Source organism: Manis pentadactyla, chromosome 12 (genome assembly GCF_030020395.1).
Source record: "Manis pentadactyla isolate mManPen7 chromosome 12, mManPen7.hap1, whole genome shotgun sequence".
NCBI lineage: Eukaryota > Metazoa > Chordata > Mammalia > Pholidota > Manidae > Manis > Manis pentadactyla.
The window spans coordinates 4,918,364-4,939,676 of record NC_080030.1 but is presented as its reverse complement, the minus strand read 5'-3'; the positions used below and the strand labels follow the sequence as shown (position 1 = coordinate 4,939,676).

The 21,313-nt window shown below is 61.0% G+C and overlaps 4 protein-coding genes across 12 annotated transcripts in view; 2 read left to right on the top strand and 2 right to left on the bottom strand.

Moving 5' to 3' along the window:
* Positions 1 to 2,076: 2,076 nt before the first annotated feature.
* On the bottom strand, positions 2,077 to 7,785 carry NDUFA11 (NADH:ubiquinone oxidoreductase subunit A11). The gene is made up of 4 exons (XM_036884867.1): positions 7,588 to 7,785; positions 3,604 to 3,696; positions 3,387 to 3,509; positions 2,077 to 2,245 (listed from the first exon to the last, which is right to left on the bottom strand). Exons 1-4 carry the CDS (start codon positions 7,682 to 7,684, stop codon positions 2,133 to 2,135), a joined length of 426 nt encoding a protein of 141 aa, XP_036740762.1. The 5' UTR covers positions 7,685 to 7,785; the 3' UTR covers positions 2,077 to 2,132.
* Positions 7,786 to 8,009: 224 nt separating this feature from the next.
* VMAC (vimentin type intermediate filament associated coiled-coil protein) lies at positions 8,010 to 11,998 on the top strand. The gene is made up of 2 exons (XM_036884862.2): positions 8,010 to 8,944; positions 10,131 to 11,998. The coding sequence occupies exons 1-2, from the start codon at positions 8,754 to 8,756 to the stop codon at positions 10,447 to 10,449; spliced, it is 510 nt and encodes a 169-aa protein (XP_036740757.2). The 5' UTR covers positions 8,010 to 8,753; the 3' UTR covers positions 10,450 to 11,998.
* A 526-nt stretch (positions 11,999 to 12,524) lies between these two features.
* CAPS (calcyphosine) lies at positions 12,525 to 14,898 on the top strand. 2 transcript variants are annotated; one of them, XM_036884854.2, is made up of 5 exons: positions 12,525 to 13,346; positions 13,422 to 13,528; positions 13,602 to 13,779; positions 13,977 to 14,168; positions 14,238 to 14,898. In XM_036884854.2, the coding sequence occupies exons 2-5, from the start codon at positions 13,446 to 13,448 to the stop codon at positions 14,337 to 14,339; spliced, it is 555 nt and encodes a 184-aa protein (XP_036740749.1). In that variant the 5' UTR covers positions 12,525 to 13,346; positions 13,422 to 13,445; the 3' UTR covers positions 14,340 to 14,898. The 2 variants fall into 2 exon arrangements, with proteins under 2 accessions (XP_036740749.1, XP_036740737.1); XM_036884842.2 differs by having other exon boundaries at positions 12,534 to 13,346; positions 13,962 to 14,168.
* Positions 14,825 to 21,313, bottom strand: part of RANBP3 (RAN binding protein 3) — a 52,221-nt gene continuing 45,732 nt past the window's right edge. For 4 of the 8 annotated variants that reach the window (XM_036884798.2, XM_036884811.2, XM_036884790.2 and 1 more), the window contains 7 exons: positions 21,192 to 21,270; positions 20,624 to 20,726; positions 20,058 to 20,182; positions 18,486 to 18,606; positions 16,863 to 17,005; positions 16,216 to 16,399; positions 14,825 to 16,049 (listed from right to left, as the gene is read on the bottom strand). In XM_036884798.2, the coding sequence (XP_036740693.2) occupies positions 16,006 to 16,049; positions 16,216 to 16,399; positions 16,863 to 17,005; positions 18,486 to 18,606; positions 20,058 to 20,182; positions 20,624 to 20,726; positions 21,192 to 21,270 (799 nt within the window). In that variant the 3' untranslated portion in view covers positions 14,825 to 16,005. Of the gene's footprint in view, positions 16,050 to 16,215; positions 16,400 to 16,862; positions 17,006 to 18,485; positions 18,607 to 20,057; positions 20,197 to 20,623; positions 20,727 to 21,191; positions 21,271 to 21,313 lie in introns of those variants that run through there. The other 4 variants (XM_036884820.2, XM_036884828.2, XM_057489750.1 and 1 more) reach the window with 3 other exon arrangements.

The following is a 21,313-nucleotide window of genomic DNA, read 5'->3' as shown; positions in this document are numbered from 1 at the left end:
CCCCCACAGCACCCCCAGGCCTGGACCCTGCTGCCCTTTGCCCAGATGCCCTCTGCCATGTGCACTTCTGCAAAGACGGCTCCATCTCGAGCCCCTACCTTCTTTGCCTTGCCTCCCCCAGGAAGCATTCCTGTCTGCCTCTGTGAGCTTCTCCCTCTGTTCCAGCCCAGACAGCTAAGCTGGGAATGGCTTCGTAAGCCCGGCAGGGAAAGCTCTGGAAAGACCCTCCACTGTCCCACGTGGGGTACTGGGGCAAGACGTGGGGGCCCTGGACAGGACCCGTCACCATGGGGCCCGCGTGTGGGGCGGGCATGATGTCAGCCCCTCATAGCCTAGTAAACGTTTATGGGAAAGGGGGCTTGGGTTTTGGGGCTCCCTGGAGCCTGGCAGGCGGCCGCTCCCTCCAGCCCTCCTGGTGGGCCTGGCAGGCTACTCCAACGCTGGCAGCCAGCCAGATGGACAGGACTGGGTGGGTGTCGGGCACAGCCGTGGTCTGAGCTGGCAAGGGGGGAAACCGAGGCTGGGAGGTCGGCAGGGGCTGGCTGGGAGCTCTCCCTTCTCCTCTGAGGTGTGGGCTTCAAGGGGAGTCGGGGGGCCAGAAGGGGGACTGGCAAGTGACCAGGACCCTCCCTCCAGCCATGGGCACAGGCCTTACTTAACAGCAATCACTGCACTGTTCAGGGTCCGTCTGACCAGCTCCTTGAATTCGCCCCCATGCTCCCCGGGGAACGGAGGGCGGGGGAGGGTGGGGCCTGGAGAAAGGAGGCCAGGGGAACCGGGCTCCCCCGTGGCTGCCTCGGGCGGGGATCAGGGCGCAGCCCGCGTGGGCGGCTCTGCCCCCTGCTGGCTGCCGCAGGGACAGAGCAGGGGGACCCGGTCTCCCCGGAGGGCACCGAAGGGGCATTTCCCTCTCCTGGAACCTCTCTTGCCAGGTGAGAACACAGGGCAGAGGCAGGAAAGAACCAGACGCTGGGGCCTGGAAGGGCCTCTGGGCCCCTTCCCTCCCAGCCCAAGGTAGGGAAAGGGGGCACGTCCGTTCTTCCTTAGGGACCCCCACATCTGGGGGGACCCCAGACCTGGATGCGACCCCTAAGCTGGAGCCTGACCTTGTGACACCTGGGCCCTCCCCAGGGGAGGCCTCCTCTGCTGGGGTTCTGTGTCAGGCCTGAGGGGGCTCAGTGTGGGCAGGGGCTGGGGCTGGAAAAGCGGCCATGCGGGGGCTACAAACACGGCGGTGGCGAGGCCTGCCCAGCTCACGGCAGCAGGGCCTGAGGCGCTGCACTCTGCTCACACTTAATTTTATCCACTCAATACCCAGCTGAGTCATTACCTGGTGGATATTAGAGGAAAGCAAGGCTCCACATGTGGCGTTCAACCCTGTCCAGGCCCCCAGCGCGGGCTGGAGAGGAAGGGAAGGGACAGGGCCAACCCGGGTGATGGGGGTGTAAGGGCCACCCCCAGACTACCTGCAGGGGCCAGACCACGCCACAACACGGTCCCTGCCTGTGCACGACCCTGCTCCGCGGGTGGGGCCCAGAGAGCCCTGATTTACGGCCCACCAGGCTGTGGCGGAGCTGCCAGGACACACCGAGCCAGTTCTGCAGAAAGCTTGGGGGCCGGGGCCGCGCCAGCATTCCCGCGGCCTAAATCACTGGGCCTGACAGGCGGCGGTGGGCGAGCATCAGATTCTCTCTCTTGTGGCTGCCATGGGCCCCTGACTGCACCACCCGGGCCCTGAGGCTCCTGGTGGCCCATCACCCACCCGCTGGACGGGGACGGGGATCCTGGCGTAGACCTCCTGGGGCTCTCTGCTCCAGTGCCCAGGAATTTGGAGTCAGGCTGGGCGTGGGCCCTGGGCATGTTTTCCACATGCTGTTGGCTTTGGGGGGAGGCCCAGGGTGGGGGTGGCCTGTGACCTGCCTGGGGTATGGGGGACCAAGCCCGGATGCCTTAACTCCCACTCTCTTCCTGATCCCTCCCAGGTGGAGTCATCCTTGCTGGCACTGTCATGTCACTGTCACCCAGCCCACCTGGGACACAGAGAGCAAGCGGCAAAGGGGGCTCACACACCACAAATACACAGAGCACTTATATTTGGATGACTTCAACCTGCCCAAGGTCTGGCGGTGAGCTCACACCCTGGGCTCTGCGAACACGTTCCAGCCCTCCAGCTTGCCGATCTTGACCAGGGCAGCTACCGTGCCCATGTATGCGCAGGCGGCTGCTCCGATCCTGTAGCTGTGAGCTGCCGGCGGGAGGGTGGCGTCAGGCAGGGTGGGGCTCAGCCGGCCCACCCCAGAGCCTGAGAGGGCGCCCCCCTTGAGGCTTGGAGGGCCAGGGCTGGGGCGCCTCAGGGATCAAGCACTTGACCCTCTGACTTGGAGATGTGTGTGGAAAGAGGGGCAGGGAGGGAGGCGAGAGGCCAGGCTGTGCGTCTGGGGCTACGGGGCACGTGAGCTGCGAGGCTCTGCTGAGTCTCAGCCTGTTCCCGCCCCTGCCACAGGGGCCAGCATGCTGAGTGCATGGGCATGTGTCAAACCCAGACCTTGCCTACAGTTAAAGCAAAGGCCACGTGCCCACCCTCTCTGCCTGTCTGGAGCCTTCCACCAGCACTCCTGGCGAGCGTTCATCTAGTGGTGGCCTCCTCCTGTCCACCCTGAGGCTGAGGGAGGCAGGAAGAACTGTGTCCAGAGTGCTAGGCTGGCCTGGGGCCCGGCCCTGCCCCCAGAGGAGGTATCTTTTGCCCTTCTGGTGACCTCAGGCCACCTGAGGCTCCTCTCTGAGCCTCAGCCCCTGCACCTCTAAGGTGGGGAGGGTGAACGCAGCGCCTGTGCGGGGCTGTGTTCAGGCAACTGGGGCTCTGGGCGCTGGGAGAGGGACAGCAGTATAAGGATCAACACCGCCTTCTCCATGCTCAAGGCCGCTGGTGGCACAGGCTGTGTCGGGGGTAGCAGACGGGAGGGCAGTGAGGGCACCAGGGTCCTGGATCACATGCCAAGGCATGTGGACAGTGAGATGGAGCTGTGCTGACGACCAGAGGAAGGGTGTTTCAGAAGCAGCCTGTGCAAAGGCCCTGTGGCAGCACCTGGCCTGGCACATGGGAGAACTGGCCAGGAGGCTGCCATGTGGCTGGGGCAGAGTGAGCGAGGGGGCAGGGCCTGGTGCCGCTGAGTACCTCGGGAGCTGTGAGGGCTTGGGAGGTGGGCGCGCAGCGGAGCCTTAGGCAGCAGCGGAAGCTGTTATTATCTGATGGTGAACTGGCTGGTGGCCCAGGTTCAAAAGCCCCGGGAGCTCTGCTGGGGCGAGCGCTCTGCACAGCCGGCCCCTGGTCCGGGAGCGGGCAGCGGGAGGGGGCCGGAGTGGGCTGGGGCAGGTGGCTGACTCACTGCGCGCTCCCAGGGTCAAGCCTCCGGCGCAGCCTCCAATGAAATAGTTCAGGGGGTCATCGGGCTTCTCGCGGACCTGGGCACTGACGCAGGAGGCCAGGCTAAACATGGCACCGATGGCAGCTGTGGGGCACATGGGGAGGGGACCGAGTCAGAGGCCCAGAGGGGCTGAGGCTGGGCCAAGGCCAGGGGGCCCCCCTCCCCCGTGCTAGCTCACCTGCGGTAAATGTGTATCGTCCTGTCCTTGCCACTCCCTCCAGGAAGGAGCCTGGGGGCTTGAGTGAGATGCTGTAGGCGGAGATGATCAGGCCTGAGGGACAGGAGGGCATGAGGCGGTCAGAGCTGGGCCTCGGTGCCAACGGGTGGCCCTGGCTGGGGGCAGGCCCCCTCTGCCATCCAATAAGCCCGTCCACCCTCTCTTCATCCCCGCTGTGTCCCCAAGGCAGCGCCCAGCACCAGCCCTCTACCCAGGGGCCCACAGCTGCTGAGCAGCCCAGCGGGTTTGCACCCACAGGTCTTACCACCCCTGTGGCCCAAGGCCTCCCTCCTGCATGCCTGGCGAGGGCCCCTCATCCTCACCGGGCCTCTCAGGGCACCGGCCCAGCACATGGCAGACACAAGGTCAGGCTGGGGCCCTGGTGCTGGGCGGCTCTGCGACCATACGCAGCCTGGATGTCACGCTGACCCCACAGGCCCTGGCACGCGGGCCCTGCTCCCACCTCCACCACAGGTTCTTCTCCTGTATGGCCTGGGGCTGCCAGCCCCTCCTGCCCACCACCCCAGGCCCCCTGCCCACAGCGGCTAGCGACTGGGCCTCACACTTGGCCGGCTCGGCGGCCACCCACACCCGGTCGGCTCTCCCGTCTCTGCCACTGTCCCAGCTGCCCTGCCCCTGACGTTGGCTTTTACGCTCAGGGGACCCCGGACCAGAAGCCCAGGGCCGTTGGGTGGTGAGGACCGAGCTTCTGCCCTGGGGCACCCTGAGCGAGCTCTGGGCTGGGCTGGTGTGTGGGTTTGGGGTGAGGCTGGGGAAGCCTTCCCATCAGACCTTTCTCGGTGGGCAGGCAGACCAAGGCCCCCCTGGCTGGCTCTGCACCAGCAGATCAGCTCAACACAGGGCTTTGCATCCTCCAGTGGACCCTGCTTGGGGCACCCAAGCACCCCTCCTCCTCCTACAGACCCCAGCCTGGCCAGGAGGGGCCTCCCGGGGCCCCTACCAGACACAACGGGATGCCATCTGGCAGGTGCCAAGGGCAGGCCTCATCCTCCTTGCGGCCCAATGGGCTCAGCTACGTTACATCATTCGCTTCACAGGAAGAGGGGGCCACAGAGGGGCACAGGGACTTGCCTCAGGTCACCCGGCAGCGTCTGGAAGCCAGGTGAGCCTGACCCAAAGACAGCACCCCATCCACACTGCTGCCTGGGGAGGGGGCTCCACCCCAGCCCTCCAGCCCCCAGGTGACCTTCTGGGCTGAGCATGCCTCAGATTCAGCTCATTTGAATGACTGGCAGGGACGTTTCACGCTGGGCTGTGGGGCTCCTCTTCAGGGCAACCCTGAGGAGGGCCAAGACTTCTATCACACCTCACAGATGGGGAAACTGAGGCCTGGGCTGAGGGGAAAAGAGCCAGGTATAAAGATGGCCCCAGTTCTCCCCACACTAGCTACCTGCCAAGTGTATCCAGTTAAAAGAGACAAACAGCAAGATATCGGGGGCCACTGCAGATGCTACTTCTCCCAGGCCTGAGAATCCTGGCAGCCCCTCTGTGCCACCTGCCCTCAGAAGTCCTTGAACGGGGAGTGGATGACACGGAAGCCCCCATTATCCCAGGGCCAAGGAATGTGCACCCCAACTCCCCCCCAGCCTGCAACCTCCCAATATGACGGCCTGCATGCCGCCCCCACCAGGAACCACCCAGCCCCTCAGAAGCTGTGGCTCCCCCAACAGGGGGTCTCTACTGATGCTGACCTTCCCACAGCCCTCTGCTCTCAGAAAGCCCCCTCCCACCCCCACCTGCTCCCAGCTACCTAGTCGCCAGCAGTGACCTTCAGACACTGCACACGTGTTCAGCCATCCACGGTACTGTGTGCCCTCCTTCATTCATCCATCCATCCAGGGGTCCTGTGCACCCTCATTCATCCATCCATCCATGGTACTGCGCACCCTCCTTCATTCATCCATCCACCCAGGGGTACTGTGCACCCTGATTCATCCATCCAGGAGTACTGTGGGCCCTCCTTCATCCATCCAGGGGTACTGTGCACCTCCCTCCTCCCTTGGTCACAGGTGCCCACATGGTGTTGTATTCTGGCCTTTTGGGGGCTCTCATCTCAGGGAAGCCAGAGGTGGAAGTGGGGGAGGTATGGGAAGATTAAAGAGCATGTTTGAGCCAATTGGTGTATGTTGAGGGGAGCTGGCTGGTGAGGAAATGAGGGTAGACAGAGAGCAACACCCCCAGCCCCACATACACATACACACACAGTGACACCCTCAAAGACTACAGGATGCAGGGAAGCCAGTGAGCACCCCAAAATTTGAGTCTCTCAGTAACGATGTGGCATGGCACCTGTCATGTTCCCACCCACACCCCCTCAAAGACACTCCAGCAAGCCACCCAGAGGTTCCTCACTGGGCAGTACCCCACTCCTGGAGTGTGCTCAGTGCCTCCAGCAGCCTCCCAAGACTTCAGCCCACCCCTCTAGTGCAGGCGTTTGTGAGCACACGTGCACACTCCCATTCACAAACACCCACTGTAATGTCTTTCTCATTTTCAAAATCTCCCAAACCATCCACTTCTTCAAATCTTGAGGGCCCCCCACACCTCTCAGGCAGACCCCTCCAACTTTGATTTCCCCTGAGACACAGCTAGGACTTTCCACAAAGTTCTTTCAGGCATTCCCCCATGTCAGCACCTCCCCCTATGGGCATCGACCAGAAACAGCTCCCCACTACAGCGCCTGGATTCCACCCAGCACATCCCTGCCCGGCCCTCCAAGTTCCCAGGGATGCCCCCCAGCCTGGGCTGTCCCAACTACTCGCCATGCAGACTCCATGTGACCTCTCCCTGGGGACTTCTCTTCAGCCCTTTCTCCTGAAGACTCTCCCCAAGGACCCCGGGTGCCCATTCCTTTCTCCAGCCACCCTCAGGAGCACACAGACCTGGATTTGCAGTCCAGCCCCAGAACTTGAGGCCATTCACACATCTCCCCTACCTACAGTTTGCATCTCTGCAGAATGGACGCGATTAACGGTCCATCTTACTAAGTATGTGGAAAATGGCAGCAATGACTAGGTCTGCCTTAATCCAAATGCCCCCCCAGTGGAGCCCACACTTCTGCCAGGCCCTATTTCAGGAGCTGGACATATGGAGGTGGCCAAAATCATCCTATTGACTACTCAGGGGACAGAATGGGAGGCTGAAAGGGGCCAGATTCTGAGGGCTCCCCTGTGGGGAATGCCAGGAATGGGGATCCCCTTGTGTTCTCCCAAGGCTACTCCACAGCAGCCCTTGCCCCACTTCACCTGTGACCTCCTTGGTGCCCCTAAGACTTCTCTGGTGCCCTCAATAAAATTTCAGATATCCCTGACCATCCGGCTTTCCTGGACCCTAAAAAGGGCCCGGCATCCCACTCCAGAACTTTCTCAAACTTCTTTACTCCATCAGACATCCCAGTAACAACCCGAGATCCCCCCAAATCATCTCAAAGTTACCCCGTTGGAAAGTTTCATGGCCCCCCATCTCCTTTGACCCCGAGGATGGCTCTGTCCCACTCCACGACTTGCTCAGAGCTTGGTGGTCGTTCCATAATACCCCCAAATCCGGCACCCAAGGACCGCTTCTGACGACCAAGGTGAACAGCCTGTCACACGCACCACGACCCCTCGGGGCCCTCCAAGCCTGCTGGATACCCCCGCACACGAGTTCCCCATGGCCGCCCAGACACCCCACTAACCACCACGTGTCACCCCGCGAGATTCCCAGCCCCCAGGGACAGCTCCCAGTGACCCCATAACCATCCTGCACCCTCTGAGTTAGTCCGACAGCCCCACAAAGTCTACCTCGCACAAGAGTTCCCCAGCGTCCCATGACCGCCCCAGGCGCCCTGACACCCTCCGACAACCTCAGAATGCCCCCGGACAGCCCCCAGAGACCCTACGACCTTCCTGCGCCCTCCGCTCTCGGGGCCCGGGCGACGCTCACCAGTGGCACCACCGATGCTGGTGCTGGCGTAGGCCTTGCGGTGGCACTCGGTGCCGTCGGGGATGTCCCAGTACTGGTGAAACGGCGACTGCACCATGGCCGCGCAGTCAGGGTTAAACTCCACACACCCCGCCGGCTCCCTGCACCCAAGAGCAGCCTCCGCTAGCTCTCGCGAGATTTCCTGGGCTGCGCGCGCAGCCCCAGTGCGGACGGGCGGACAACAAGCGCGCAACTTTATTGAATGCGAAGAGCATACACATGGGTCGAGCGCCCGCGCCGGGGTCGGGACTGAAGTGAAGGAAGAGCGCGTGCACCCGTGGCTGATTTCTGGAGGGGGAGACTGAGGCCAACCAGAATCAGTGAAGGCAGATCTCGCTAGTTCCTGTTCAGAAGATCCCAGGTTAGGAATGGTTTGACGCCCGGGGGGCCTACTTTAGGGGCGGGACTGTGACAGGTTATACCCATGCACGGATTAGGGCGCTGGGCGAAACTCCGCTCGATAGGAGCAGGATGTAAATATGGGACAGAGGGGTCATGGCGGAGATGTGGCAACTCCCAGCGCCGGAATCAGTGTGGGAGCTGGAGTCTGGACCGCGTGCGACTATTTTGGGGCGTGATCAGACTTGGGGGTGGGATTAACGGGAAAGAGACCAATCCTAGTGGTAGGATCCGTGTCCTGCGCTCAACTTGCTCGTCGTAGCCTGGGCCGAATGAAGTATGCGCTCGGCTTGGGGGCGTGGCCAGACCGGAGGCAGGGGACATGGCCAATTATTGTGACTCAGAGGCGCCGCCGATTTCGGGGGCGTGGCCAGGCATGTGGGCCCCGGTATCTGTACCAATCCTAATGTTAGCTTCTGAGTAGGGTGGGACGTGCCAAGAAGGAGTGGCCAGTCCAGTAACAGAGCGCACCCCCCCACCGCCCCGAAGCGTGGGCTAAACTGTGGGCGTGGTCTGTCAAGGCCTTGGCCAATCTTGGAGCTAGGCCGGGCTCAAGGGCGGAGTTTCGAGGTGCCGGAACCAGTGACGGGATTCTGGCCTGAGGTGGGCGGGGACTAGCAGGAGCGTGGCCAATCTCGCCAAGTCGCGAGCGGGCCTCCGGGTGCCGGGTCGTCCGGAGGCGGTCGGTTCCGCGGGGGCGTGGCGGGGCCTGGACAGCGGCCTGGGCCATGTCCGCACCACCGCCGCTGCAGATCCGCGAGGCGAACGCGCACCTGGCGGCCGTGCACCGGCGCGCAGCGGAGCTAGAGGCGCAGCTGGACGCGGCCGAGTGCACGGTGAGCACCCAGGCCGAGCGCCTGGCCCGTCACGACCAGCAGATGCGCGCCGCCCTGGACGAGCTGGGCCGCGCCAAGGACCGGTGAGTCCCGAGGCGTCCAGGTGGACTCTCGCAGGAGGCGGGCGGAGGCGGAGCCGGGATGCGGACGGGAGGACCGGCCGGGGGAACCATGTGCGTCCACATGGAGACTAGATTATTTAAAACTCCAGAAAACTTGAATTAGTCATCAGTATGTAAAGCTGAGGTTTTACACAGGTGTGGATTTTTAACTTTGTAAAACAGAGACCATTTAACTATAGGCAAAATCGGCTGGTACTGACTGGTGCAGGGCCCCATCGACCTATAGGGAGCGGTGGCAGGTTCTTGAGCCGAGGGCGGGATCACATCAGCAGTTTTGAAGAATTCCTCCCGCAGCTACGTATTGAAAGGGATGAGACAAGCGCACGGGTTGGGGGTGGTGCTGGGGCCCAGGTGGAAAATAATTCAGAGCCGGCTGGATTCATTCATTCATCTTGACTGAGCACCTACTATGTGCGAGGCACTATGCCGGGAACTAGGGCACACTGGTAAAGCCTACACAGCCCTGTCCTTAGGCAGACACGTCACTAGGCAGTTACAGTGATGGGGGTTGTGATGGAGTGGCCCACAGGAACCTGAGGGGGTCCAGAGGGAAGGCTTCCTGGAGGAGGAGCCATCTAAATTGAACAACAAATAGGAAAAGATGTAGGGGAAAGGGAAATGCAGGCAATGAGGGGTGTGCAGCTTGCTCAGGCTGCCAATTATAGAATACCACAGACTGGGGGGCTGAAACAACAGAAATTTCATTCTTAACGGTTCTGCAGCCTAGGAAGTCCAAGATCAAGGTATTGACAGACTTAGTTCCTGGTGACAGATTCTCTTCCTGGCTTGCAGTCATCTTCTCACCGTGTCCTCACATGTCAGAGAGCAAGCAAGCTCCCTTGCTGTCTCCTTCCTAAGAGTGGGAATTCCTTGAGGACCCCGTCCTCATGAGCTCATCTAATTTTACTGACCTCTCAAAGGCTCTACTAACATCGTCGCACTGGGGAGTAAGAACTCAACATATGAATTGGGAGGGTGGAGCAATAAACATTCAGTCCATAACCGCGGTGAGTTGTGGGGGAGGCTTGAAGCCGTGGGAAAGAGCTGCCTTTTATCCTGACAGTGATGTGGGGAGCCCTGCAAGTCAGGAGCAGGGACAAGAAACTGGCATCTTGGTGCCACAACTGCCGTTTTGTTTTCTTGCCAGTGAGATTGCCACTCTCCAAGAGCAACTGCTGACCTCTGAGGCTGCCGTCCGTAGCCTGCAGGCTGCCCTGCGCCAGAGGGACGAGCTCGTCGCGCAGTTGCAACTGCGTGCTAAGCTACTGCAGGATATTTGCCGCCGCCGGCCGCCCCTGGCTGGGCTGCTGGCTGCCCTGGCTGAAGCCGAGCGCCTGGGACCCCTGCCAGTGAGTGATCCTGGCCACCCACTGCCTGGCATGCCCAGTCCACCCCTTGCCAACAGCACTGGGGCTGAGGGGGGCAGGGATCACCTCCAGCCTGCAGTGTTTGGGACCACCGTGTGAGCCCCGGAGCACAGATTCCAGACTGGAGACAGAAGGCCCAGTGGGGACTTTTTTGGCCACTGTGTGTGTCCTCGGGGGTCATCAGTGTCCCGGAGGGGACCCCACGGTACAGCCAAAATCCTTTCCAAGCATCAGAACCTGCTAAAATGTCATAGGTTGGCAGTGGGCAGGTCAAGTGCAGATGTTTGGACCAGGCTGACATTTTTTTTTAAAACAAACTGAATCAATCAAACGTTGAAAAATTAGCAACGTTTACACAAAAATCTGTACTTCTGGCTTTAGACTTGGCCATGCCTGCTTGGATCTGAGCCCAGGATACCCTCTTTAGCCAGAGTGTGAGTTTCAGTTGGCCCCCTCATCTCTCTCAGAGCCAGATATCTGGCTCCTGGATCTGGCTCCTGAAGCATCGGAGCTAGAGATCTCTCTTGGGAGGAGTCAGATGCCTCAAGTTCCACATTATTGGGGCTTTTCTCCCCCCACCCCCGATTTTTGTTCATCCTGAAGCTCCTCCCATCACTGTTTCTTACTCTTTATCCCAGAACTGGGAGCTTCAAGATTCATTCTCTTGCACTGGCTATTTGAAGACACACTTTAAGAATCCTGGATATCTTTTTCCTAGCTCTGTCCTTCCCTCAACCTTTAACCCAGAAAGGAGTGTGCCTGTAGGACATGCCGAGGTGCTGGCAGCCAGGCTGTGCTGCCCAGGGAAACTTGGGCCGACCCCGACAGTCACGGGGCCCTGGTGCTTGTGCAGGCAACTCCACAAGCACGGCTTTCTGGATAGCCACCTGCCTCAGGCTGTTACCTTCTGCTGAGAATGCTCTTCCCCCAGATGTCACATGACCGGCCCCTTTACTCAGGTTTTTAGTCGCAGGTCTTATCTCAGAGGCCATCCCCGACCACCTTAACTGGAGGAATCCTGCCCTCCCCACATTGCCCTGTATTTTCTTTAGGGAACCTCTATTAGGTTGTAAGGTCCACGAGGGTAGGGTTTTGTTCTGTTTGCCACTAGTGCCTAGCACATCCTGGGACCCTTGTGGAACAGGATGGATTGTGGGCCCTGAAGGAAGCCAGGGGCCCCAGCACATCTGGTGTGCACCCCAGGCCAGCCACAGCTTTTGCTGCAAGTGCCTGGCTCCTTTTTATATTTCCTAGAGAATCTATTTTTTAACTGGTTTCTATGCTGCCCTTCTTGGCCAGAAACATTTAGGGCGCTTTGCTTTTTATCAAACCAGGGAACCCTGTGCCCTCCTCTGTCCAGCCGAAGTGCCCAGCCTGGTGCCCTAGCAGCCGGTTCCTGGCCTCCTCACTCAGGGAATTGTCCCACCGGGAACCGTTGAGGGGCAGGGCCCATTTCGGTCCGGAAAGGTTGACGTCCATCCCCAGCCCTCGGGATGGTGCTGCCTTCCTGCCTGCCTGGCGTCTAACAGTGACCCCTCAGTGTAGTAACAATGGCTTGTTTTCTCTTCTGGATGAATAAGGGGTGCTGATTGCACAAGAAGGCAGGCTGGGGCCTGTCTGTGCTCAAGAATAAACCAGATTTATCGGCCTTGGTGCTGCCTTTCATCCTGGGGTGGGAGGATGGAGGGGGGGCCTCTGCACTGTTCCTGACCCAGGGTGGGTCCCTGCTGGGTGGGGGGGACCCAAGGTACAGTCATGGGTCCCTAGTGCCTGTGCAAGCACTCCACGTGCATGGCTCTAAGCCCCGCAGCCACCGATGGACACAGGCCTGCCCCATTCTGCAGTTCTGGGAAGTGAGGCTGGTGGTCGACTGCAGCGGACTCCACATTGGGGAGGGCCCTGGCCACTCCCCATCTGATTTGGTTAAAGATGAGAAGATGCCCAGAGCTACAATCATCGTGGTTACATTTTACATTTTTCTAGAGAAGAAAAATTTCATGTTCGTGGCAACATTCCTAACACAGCAGCGTACTCTGCACACACGAGTTCGGGGCTGCAGCAAGCCGTCAGGTTTCTGCAGGGCAATGTCACTGCAGCTTCTCATGAAAACTGCCAGTGCTATGTCAGCTGCCACTTCAGTCCATGCTGGCGGTTTGTAATCCTCAGGCTGGCTTCTGACTGTGACTCCGGACACCACCACTGCGCTGAGTCAAGGCTTTGCCGTCTCTGATCTGTCCAGGGCCTTTATTTTCCATCCTGGGAAACCCATCATTTTAACTCCTGCCTGGTGGTGTAATGCTCTTAGGGAAGATGTCCGAAGTCTGTGATGCCACAGTGGCTGTGGTTCCACTTGGGTTATGTGGGGGATCAGGGCCACTTCTGTTTGGTACTGCAGCCCACTGGTTCACCAAAAACACCACGAGTGGCATGGCCCCTACATAATTACCAGCAATTGCTCTGTCCACCTTCATGCTGAAACATCTGTAGGACTCCACTGGGTCGTGGCTCAGCCAGCACTGGGTGTGCGCCTGGGCCACCTCGACCTCTTTTGAATTTGGACCCCTCGGCAGCTTTGGCTGCTGGCGCCATGAAATGGGGCAGAGGGCCCATGGAGCCCAGAGAGGGGAGGGGACCTGCCCTTGAATCTCCCTGTACATGGCCTGCCTCCTCCACCCAGGACACTGTGGTCCCTGCAGGAGCTGGGGGACCCCTTCCCCATGCCTCCCAGTCTGGGCCTGCGCATGATAGGGCTGCAAGTGGGCGAGCAGGACACACAGGACACTGGAGCTGGCAACAGCCCTGCCTCATGCCTCTCAGCCTCCCAGGGCCACGAGGCCCCGGTACACTGAGGGTTACAGCTGGGGCCCCTCCCAGTCTCCGGAGCCACTGTCCCTTAGCAACCGCCCTGCCGGGAAGGACACACCAGCAACTCTGGGCAAAGTGGGCAGAGCCAGCCGAGCTGCTGTCTGGAAGACTCCAGGACCAACAAAGTCCAGGTGAGTGAGTGGGGGACACCAGCTCATAGCTTGGCAGGCTGAGGAGTACATACCCCCGAGCTCTCTCCCATCCAGCTGCCCAGACAGCCCGGATCCAGCATGGATGCTGTGGATGCCACCATGGAGAAGCTCCGGGCGCAGTGCCTATCCCAAGGGGCCTCGAGCATTCAGGGTCTGGCCAGGTAAGTTGTCTCCATGCACCTTCCCCACTGTGACCCCAGGGATCTCTCTGCAAATAAATCCTCTGCTCCCCAGGCTTTTCCGCCGCCTGGACCGGGACAGGAGCCGGTCCCTGGATGCAGGGGAGCTCCAGCGGGGCCTGGCTGAGCTGGGGCTGCGGCTGGATACAGCCGAGGCAGAGGGTGTATGCAAGCGCTGGGACCGCGATGGCAGTGGGACGTTGGACCTGGGGGAGTTCCTGCGGGCACTACGGGTGAGTCCCGCCCCCACTGCCCAGGGGGTACCACACTCTCTGGGGGCTCATCTATGTCTGTGTGGACAGACCAGACACCCAGGAACCCGTCACTAAGAGGCACCTGCTCAGGAAGCCCTGAACTCTGTGTGTGCTTAATGCCTGGAAGGGCTGGGTCCCCCTCCAGTTACCGCCTCTCCCAGCCCCCCATGTCCCAGGCTCGGGAGGCAGTCATTGCAGCTGCGTTTGCCAAGCTGGATCGCAGTGGGGATGGCGTGGTGACAGTAGACGACCTCCGGGGGCTGTACAGCGGCCGTGCCCACCCTAAGGTGCAGAGCGGCGAGTGGACCGAGGAGGAGGTGCTCCGCCGCTTCCTGGACAACTTTGACTCCTCTGAGAAGGATGGGCAGGTGGGTGCCAGGGCTGTGCCCCCCTGCCCCGGGGCCTCCGCTTCTTACTTACAGCCTGTCCACCCACAGGTCACACTGGATGAGTTCCAGGACTACTACAGTGGCGTGAGCGCCTCCGTGGAAACAGACGAGGAGTTCGTGGCCATGGTGACCAGTGCCTGGCGGCTGTGAGCAGCACATGTGCTGTGCTGGCCCCACCCACCTGGGCCTGAGGCTAGGCAGCCCCAGGGTGGGGCTGTTTGAGGCTGCAGAACCAGCTGGACCTGGTTTCGGAAGGGTTCTGCTTGGCCACTGGGCCCAAATGGGGCAGAGGTTCCAAGGATGGGTCACTGGCTCAGGACCCCAGGGAAAAAGGCCGTCCCTGCCAAGGCCGGGCTGCCCCCGGGCCTCAGCGAGCCGCTACTTCCCCCCGGGCCTCCTGTTCTTCTCCGTGACTCCTTGGGCCTCCCCCCACCCTCACGGGTCCCCTGGGAAGCCAGGCGGCCCCTGGGCGGGGAGCCAACGGCCTCCCGTGAAGTGAAGCTCTGCAGAGGCGGCCATTGGAGACCAGCTGGGTTTGGTCACCTGCCCAGGTGTGGCATGCAGGTCAGGCAGAGGCCTTTCTGGGCCAGGCTGACTGGCTTCCTAAGGCCCCTGGGGCATGTGGAAGGCCAGGGTTTTAGTTAAAAGTTTTAATGTAGTTCCCAAATACATTTCATATGACAATCTTACATAAATGTTCCAAAACACATGGGCGTTAACTGGTCTTACTTGTCACTAGCTGGCTAAGGCTTAAAGCAGAGAAGTGTGATGGACCTGCTGGGGGGCCTCTGGTGTCCTCCCTCCCAGGCTCAGGCCACCCCCGGGGGGGCGGCACAGCCGTGGAGACCAGGCCCTCTCCTTGCCCTCGGAGGGCGAGCCAGGCAGCTTCCTCGGGAACCCGTCGGGCCCCGCGCACAGGGACGGTCCCAGGCCTCCCCAGGCGGGTGGCACCCAGCGGCTCTGGCTGCTCCAGGTGGGGGTGCTGTGAGCGCTGTCCGAAACCAGTCCCCGCCCCATCTTCGCAGGTCCTGCCAGGGCTCCCCGCCTCTCACAGAGGCCCCTGCCCAGGATGGCCCAGGGGCAGCAAGGTCCATGGCTGGGCAGGGAATTGCCAACAGCAGAAGCAGGGACCTGCCCAGGGCCAGGGTCCCTCTTGCGGGTGAGCTCTTTCCAGGCCTGGGGTCTCACCTCTCATTACCCCATGATGTGGCCTGCAGGAACCCAGGTGGGGAACAAGGGGACCCCCAGTGCCCCCAGCTCCCTGGAAAGGCCCTGGCACTGGGGCCAGGGCCACAGGGAGGAGGACGTGGAAGCGATGGAACTGGGCCTGCTCACTGCACAGGAAGCAGCGTCTTAACCTAAGAAACCAAAAAGCCTTGGGGGAAGAGAAAGAACTAAAATATAGACCCCAGACCAGTGTGGAAGGTGGGAGACACTGATGGCAGCAGGCCTGGTGCTTACACGGTGCGCAGGCCAGCGGGGAGAGATCGGCGACACGACGAGGAAGGTGAAGAAACCAGGTGCCCAGTCCCAGTGGGAAGCCGTGACAAGTCTTAATGTGCCATTTCAATTCCGAGAGGGGAGGGGAAATGTTCTCTTTGTGTTGCTCATCAATATGATGAGGTCTCATGTCCCAAACCACATTCAGGCAGTCCCCGAGTCTGCTTCTGAACGGGACGTGCGGATCCAGACTGCGGCCAACCCAGCAGGGAGTGTGGTTCCCGAGCCCCTCACCTCGACGCTGCCGGGGTGGGGGCGGGAGGGTGGGCAGGCAGACGGACAAAGCAGCAGGCTCGTGGGCAGCCGGCTCCCGGCGCTATGTGCTCCCGGCCGTCTGCCCATCCCCTTCGTCACCAGTGCCTGTGGGAAGCAGTGGCCGGGCTGTCAGCTTCCTGCCCTGGAGGGAGCCCCCCCTGCATTAGGCCCCCCACTCCCCAAGGTCAGTGCTGGGCCGGCCACTGTAGGGGGCAGGGGCCTAGGAAACCAGCTTCCTCACACCCTGCAGGGCAAGGACTGCCTGGCTCACCACCTCCTGGGGCCCCTGACGGAGCCAGCACGTCGTCGTCGTCGCTGTCGTCCTCATTGGATGGTGCTGCCCCGGGTTCGGGGGCAGGTGCCTCAGCCTCCTGGCCCTGCTCCACGCGGCTGCGCAGGGCGAGGATGCGGTGGTGCAGGGCTGCATACAGCTGGCCCGTATCCTTGGAGCTGGCCTGGGGGGCAGAGGGAAGGGCTGGGCAACAAGGCTTTGGGGGGAGGCTGCCTCCGGTGGGTAGGCGACGTCCCTTGCTGTGACGGGACTTGTGCCCCTCTCCATACCAGCTTGGAGGCAGCAGCCCCCATGGCTCCCACAGGCCCAGGGCTGGCCTCCCTGGGGACTCCCGGAACCTGCAGCTGGGCTGCCACCTGGTGATGCAATGCACTCCTGCCCTTCACCCACCCACCTGTCCCCACATGCTTGTTCTGGGGACTGGCCCACCAAAGGCTGCCCTCGTGTCCCCCAGCCCACCCCCTCAGTGCAGTTCTGCCATGGAACTCCCTGCAGAGTGGCGCCCAAATAGGTCCCTGAGGACCTCCTTCTGGGGTGGCTCCGGTGGGCACCACCCTTGCCTGGGGGACTGTCGGGGCAGTGCTTTGCCCCAAGGCAGGCAGTAACCCAGGCGGCCCGGGCCTCACCGAGATCAGGAAGACCTTCACGCCCTGGTCCTCGGTGTCCATGGCTGTGATGCGGACGCTCTTTTCACTGGCCTTGTCGATCTGCATCTGGGCCCACAGCTTGGTGTTGAGGATCAGCCGCAGGCTGCCCTGGGTCCGCATCACTGTAACCAACAAGGCCCTCAGCCCTGGGCCCCATCCCTGCCTCATGGCCAGTGGGGAGGACATACACTGGGGGTAAGCGAACACCACAAGGAGGAAACCCCACAATTCCAAGGTCCATGAAAGCTGGGGATCCCCCCCTTTGCTGAGCAAAAGCCCCCATATACTGGGGCACCACCTGGCTCCCCCAACCCAGAACCACCAAGGCCATGGGCGGAGGCAGAGAGTGCATCCAGTGCATGGAGGGCTCTGCTGGCCCATGCAGTGGGCAGGCGGCAGCTGCCTTGGGGTAGCGGGTGGTCAGGGGGGAGGCTGAGACCGACGGCTGCTCAGAGCATCCAGGAGGAAGGCGGCGGGCAGACTGAGGGCAGCCCAGGGGTGAAGAAAACCCGAAGGGCGCCTGACACGAGCCCTACCTGACCAGGCCCTGGCCCTGTCGTGGGCACAAGGGACCCTTGCCTTTCTGCAGGCCCAGCTCTCCCCAACCCAACACAGGGCCCTGGACAGCCACCCGGACCGGGGAGCAGCTCCGGGAGGCCTGAGAGGCGTGGTCCAGGGCTCTGAGCCCGCCTCTGGGGCAAGGGGAGCAGCCCGGGGAGGCCTGAGGGGCATGGTCCCGAGCTCTGAGCCCGCCTCTGGGGCAAGGGGAGCAGCCCCGGGAGGCCTGAGGGGCGTGGTCCCGGGCTCTGAGCCCGCCTCTGGGGCAAGGGGAGCAGCCCGGATGGGCTCCGAGGGAAGGTCTGTGTGCGGTGAGAGCAGAGGGCTGGGCTGGGCCTCAATGCTGGCCTTGCCTGCTCGGCGAGGGCTGAGGGGAGGAGAGGGCAGTGAGCCGTGGGCTGAGGCGCTCTGCTCACTTCTTCCACATACTTTGAACATTTTCATAGGCAAAAATGACAGAAAAACTGAGGGGATGTCTGTGGGGGGAAACAGCGGTGCCCCAGCGGGAGGGCCATTCTGTCTCTGCTCCCACCTTGGGGACAAGTCTGAGCCTAGGTCACTGCACACTGCTGAAAAGATGCAACGCAGCCACTGGGGTCCAGGGTCGCTGTCTCTGCAGGGCTGGGGGGCAGCTTCCATTTGGGGGATAAATACAAAGGACACACACGTTCCACATACATGCATGTACATGCTGATTCTCTTCAAATATGTACACATGTACGTGTACACACACATTTTGTAGCAAGCACACTTCCGGGGTAAGACTGCTGTGTACAGAGCCCAGCAGCATCACTTAAGGTAGTAAAACACTTTAGGAGCAACCTGAATGCCCGTCAACAGGGCAATGACTATATATATTCTGCTGAGCATTTTTACCTGCTTCCGTGCTCAGAGAGAGGAGAGTCAGGGAAGGGCCAGCCTCTGGGTCAGGCTGGAGCCATCTGGCCACAGGGTGTGGGTGCCAGGGACCCTCCGGCAGGGACTTCACCGCCTCGGGGACTGCACCACACTGGCCTTCTCCCTCAGGACCCCACTGCAGCTCACCTAGTCGGGACTGTAACGTCCCGTCGTCGGTCGATGCCATGTCGTTGAGTCTGAGCAGCCCCCGGCCTCTCTCCACCCATGACTGGGACGTCTTGTCAAAGACAAACAGCTTACACTGGATCTGGAACGCAAGGCAGCCCTCTGGGTGAGCAGGGACCCTGACCAGCAGACGCCGCTATGGGTAGATGGACCCCGGAGCCTCTGTCTAACCCGTGTGGAACCACCAGGATCAGCAAACTGGCCTGGGGGTCACATCTGGCTCTCGGCCAGTTTTTTGTCCTGCCCTAGAGCTAGAATGGATTTTCACAGTTTTAGAGGGGTATTAAAAAAATCATTAAGGAAATGCAAATCAAAACCACAATGAGATGCCACTTCATACCCACTAGGCCGGCTATGACCAAAGACAATCGCAGGTAGTGCGGAGGGAGGGGAGAGATCAGAAGCTCACACACTGCTGGTGGATATGGAAAATGGAAAATGGGTCCTCAAAATGTTAGACACAGAGCTACCACATGGCCCAGAAATTCTCTCCTCGCTATCTACCTAAGAGAAATGAAACTTGTTTACATAAAAACTTGAATACAAATGTTCATAACAGCATGATTCACAATAGCTGAAAAGTGGAAACAACCCCAATTGTCTGTCCACACACAAGAATGTCACTCGGCTATAAAAAGGAGTGAAGCCCTGACGTGTGTCACATGGCCCCTGACCACACGGTGCTCAGTGAGACACCAGACACAGGCAACATGACGTGTGACCCCATTTTTGTGACATGTCCACAATAGGCGAATCCACAGACACAATGTGGGCTCGTGGGTGTCAGGGGCTGGGAGTGGGTGGGGAGTGCCTGCTAACAGGCACAAGGTTTCTTCCTGGGGAACAAAACCGTTCTACATGAGACAGTGGTGATGGCCACACAATCTGAATGGACTAAAAGCCACTCGGCTGGATGCTGTACAAGGGTGAAGTTCACAGGCTGTGCGCTGTGGCTAGCAAAGCTGTCCCATACCAGACAGAAGGCCAGGCAGCAGAGGCCAGCCGTGGCCCTGGGCGGAGCAAGTCCGGAGGCCTGTGCCACAGACAGTGGAACAACAGAACGGGAAGGGGAGGGCTGCTGCCGAAAGCCTCATGGTGCCAAGTCCCCAGCATGCTATGTCCAGGATTCATGGACATACGTGGGGGGTGGGAAGAGGCGGTGAACGAGGCACACAGGGCTGGATGGCTGCCCTGGAAAGGGGAGATGGGGAAGAGGGCACGGGGACACGGGATGGGGCTGGCTGCACCTCGGCTGCTGCTCTGACGGACAGCTCGGGGTACCAGCACAACGCCACAGTCACAGCTGGTAACTGGGGGGTGAGAGAAGGTGCCTGTTACAACAGTCTAACTCCCTGAACCGTTGAGCCTCAGAGCATATCCTTCGGCCCCAAAGCAGAGCCATACAAGAAGCCCTGATGGCTCGCTAGGCTCTCAAAAAAAGCCTCGGCCTTGCAGGAGGGCCGAGCGCCTGGAGCACAGGTGAGCCCTGGGCCGGACCCTGTGCGCAGGGCGGCCGGGGCACTGCCCCCTCACCTGCAGCACGTTGCTCTCGGCCTCCTCCCCGGTGATGACCTCCACTTTCTCCAGCAGGCACCTCCGCGCCGTGGCCTTGGTGTAGGCTGCCGCAGACTCGGCCAGGGACTCTGAAATGTTATCAGCTGAGCGACAGTGACTGTTTGGTGGGGAGACGGCGTGTACCTCTCGGGGGACAGAGGGTTACCACTGCCCCTGGCAGGCCACGCCTGGGCCTGAATGGGCGGGCCCTGGATCTCCCATTCTCCCATGCCAGAGGGGACGGGACAGCCAGACTACTGACAGGGCCTTGAAGAGAACCACCCCCTCTGCTGCCTCAGGGCGTGGGGGTGACCTTACCCCCAAGTCACCTCCAAGTGCCATGGGCCTCACTGCGTTAAGATGAATGGGTCCCCTCTCTGCTCACTGAAAACCAGCACCCATGGCTTTCAGACTTGCAGAAGCAGAACTGGCCCACACGTGGCCATTGTGCTACGGCCAGGTGGTGCCACATCCCTCCCGGGCAGGGAGGATGGACAACACCCTGTCCCCGGTACCCCTGCCCACAAGGTCCTTTCTCGGCGTACCTTTCTCGGGGGTGGCCTCCTGGGATGAGGACTCAGACCCAGACTCAGCAGCCGTGTGTTCCCTGTTGGCATCTGAACTGACCTCACTGAATTTGGGCGGGCTCTGCCGGGGATGGACAGGACGGAGTCTGGGTGGTCCTGGTAGGGCCCCTCCAAGGCCACCCAATGAGCTGCAGTGTCACGGCTGGGGAGGGGCTGACCTCCCTTGGCTCGAGGTGGCCCAGGCGGTCCCAGCAGCCGGGGGGTAAGGACTATGGTCTGCTGGTTGTAACTGCAGCCGGCCCACCCCTGGCTCAAGGGGCACCTGCCTTGGGATGGCGCTAAGCTGGCCTGCAGAGAGGGAGGGCAGGCCACAGGAGCAGGCACTCTGGGAGCACCTCCCGGGGCCACAGGCACACCAGCCCTGCCCTGGCTTTAAGCTGAGCAGGAGCTGGGACTCCTTTCTCTTATAAATGAGAGGACCTGACTCTCCAGGAGACACTGTGGAAGCCATGCTGTCCCTCTGACTTGGGGAGGCTCTGGAAGCCTGCTGGGTCCCTGGAACAGCAGGCCCCCAGGGACCACTCACCAACACACGCTCACTCATGTTCTGGCCAAAGACGAATTTGTTGCTGGTGACGTCGGCACTATTGGTCGAGTTCTCTAAACTGCAGAGAAGATGCACTGTGAGCCGGGGTGTCCGCAGAGGAA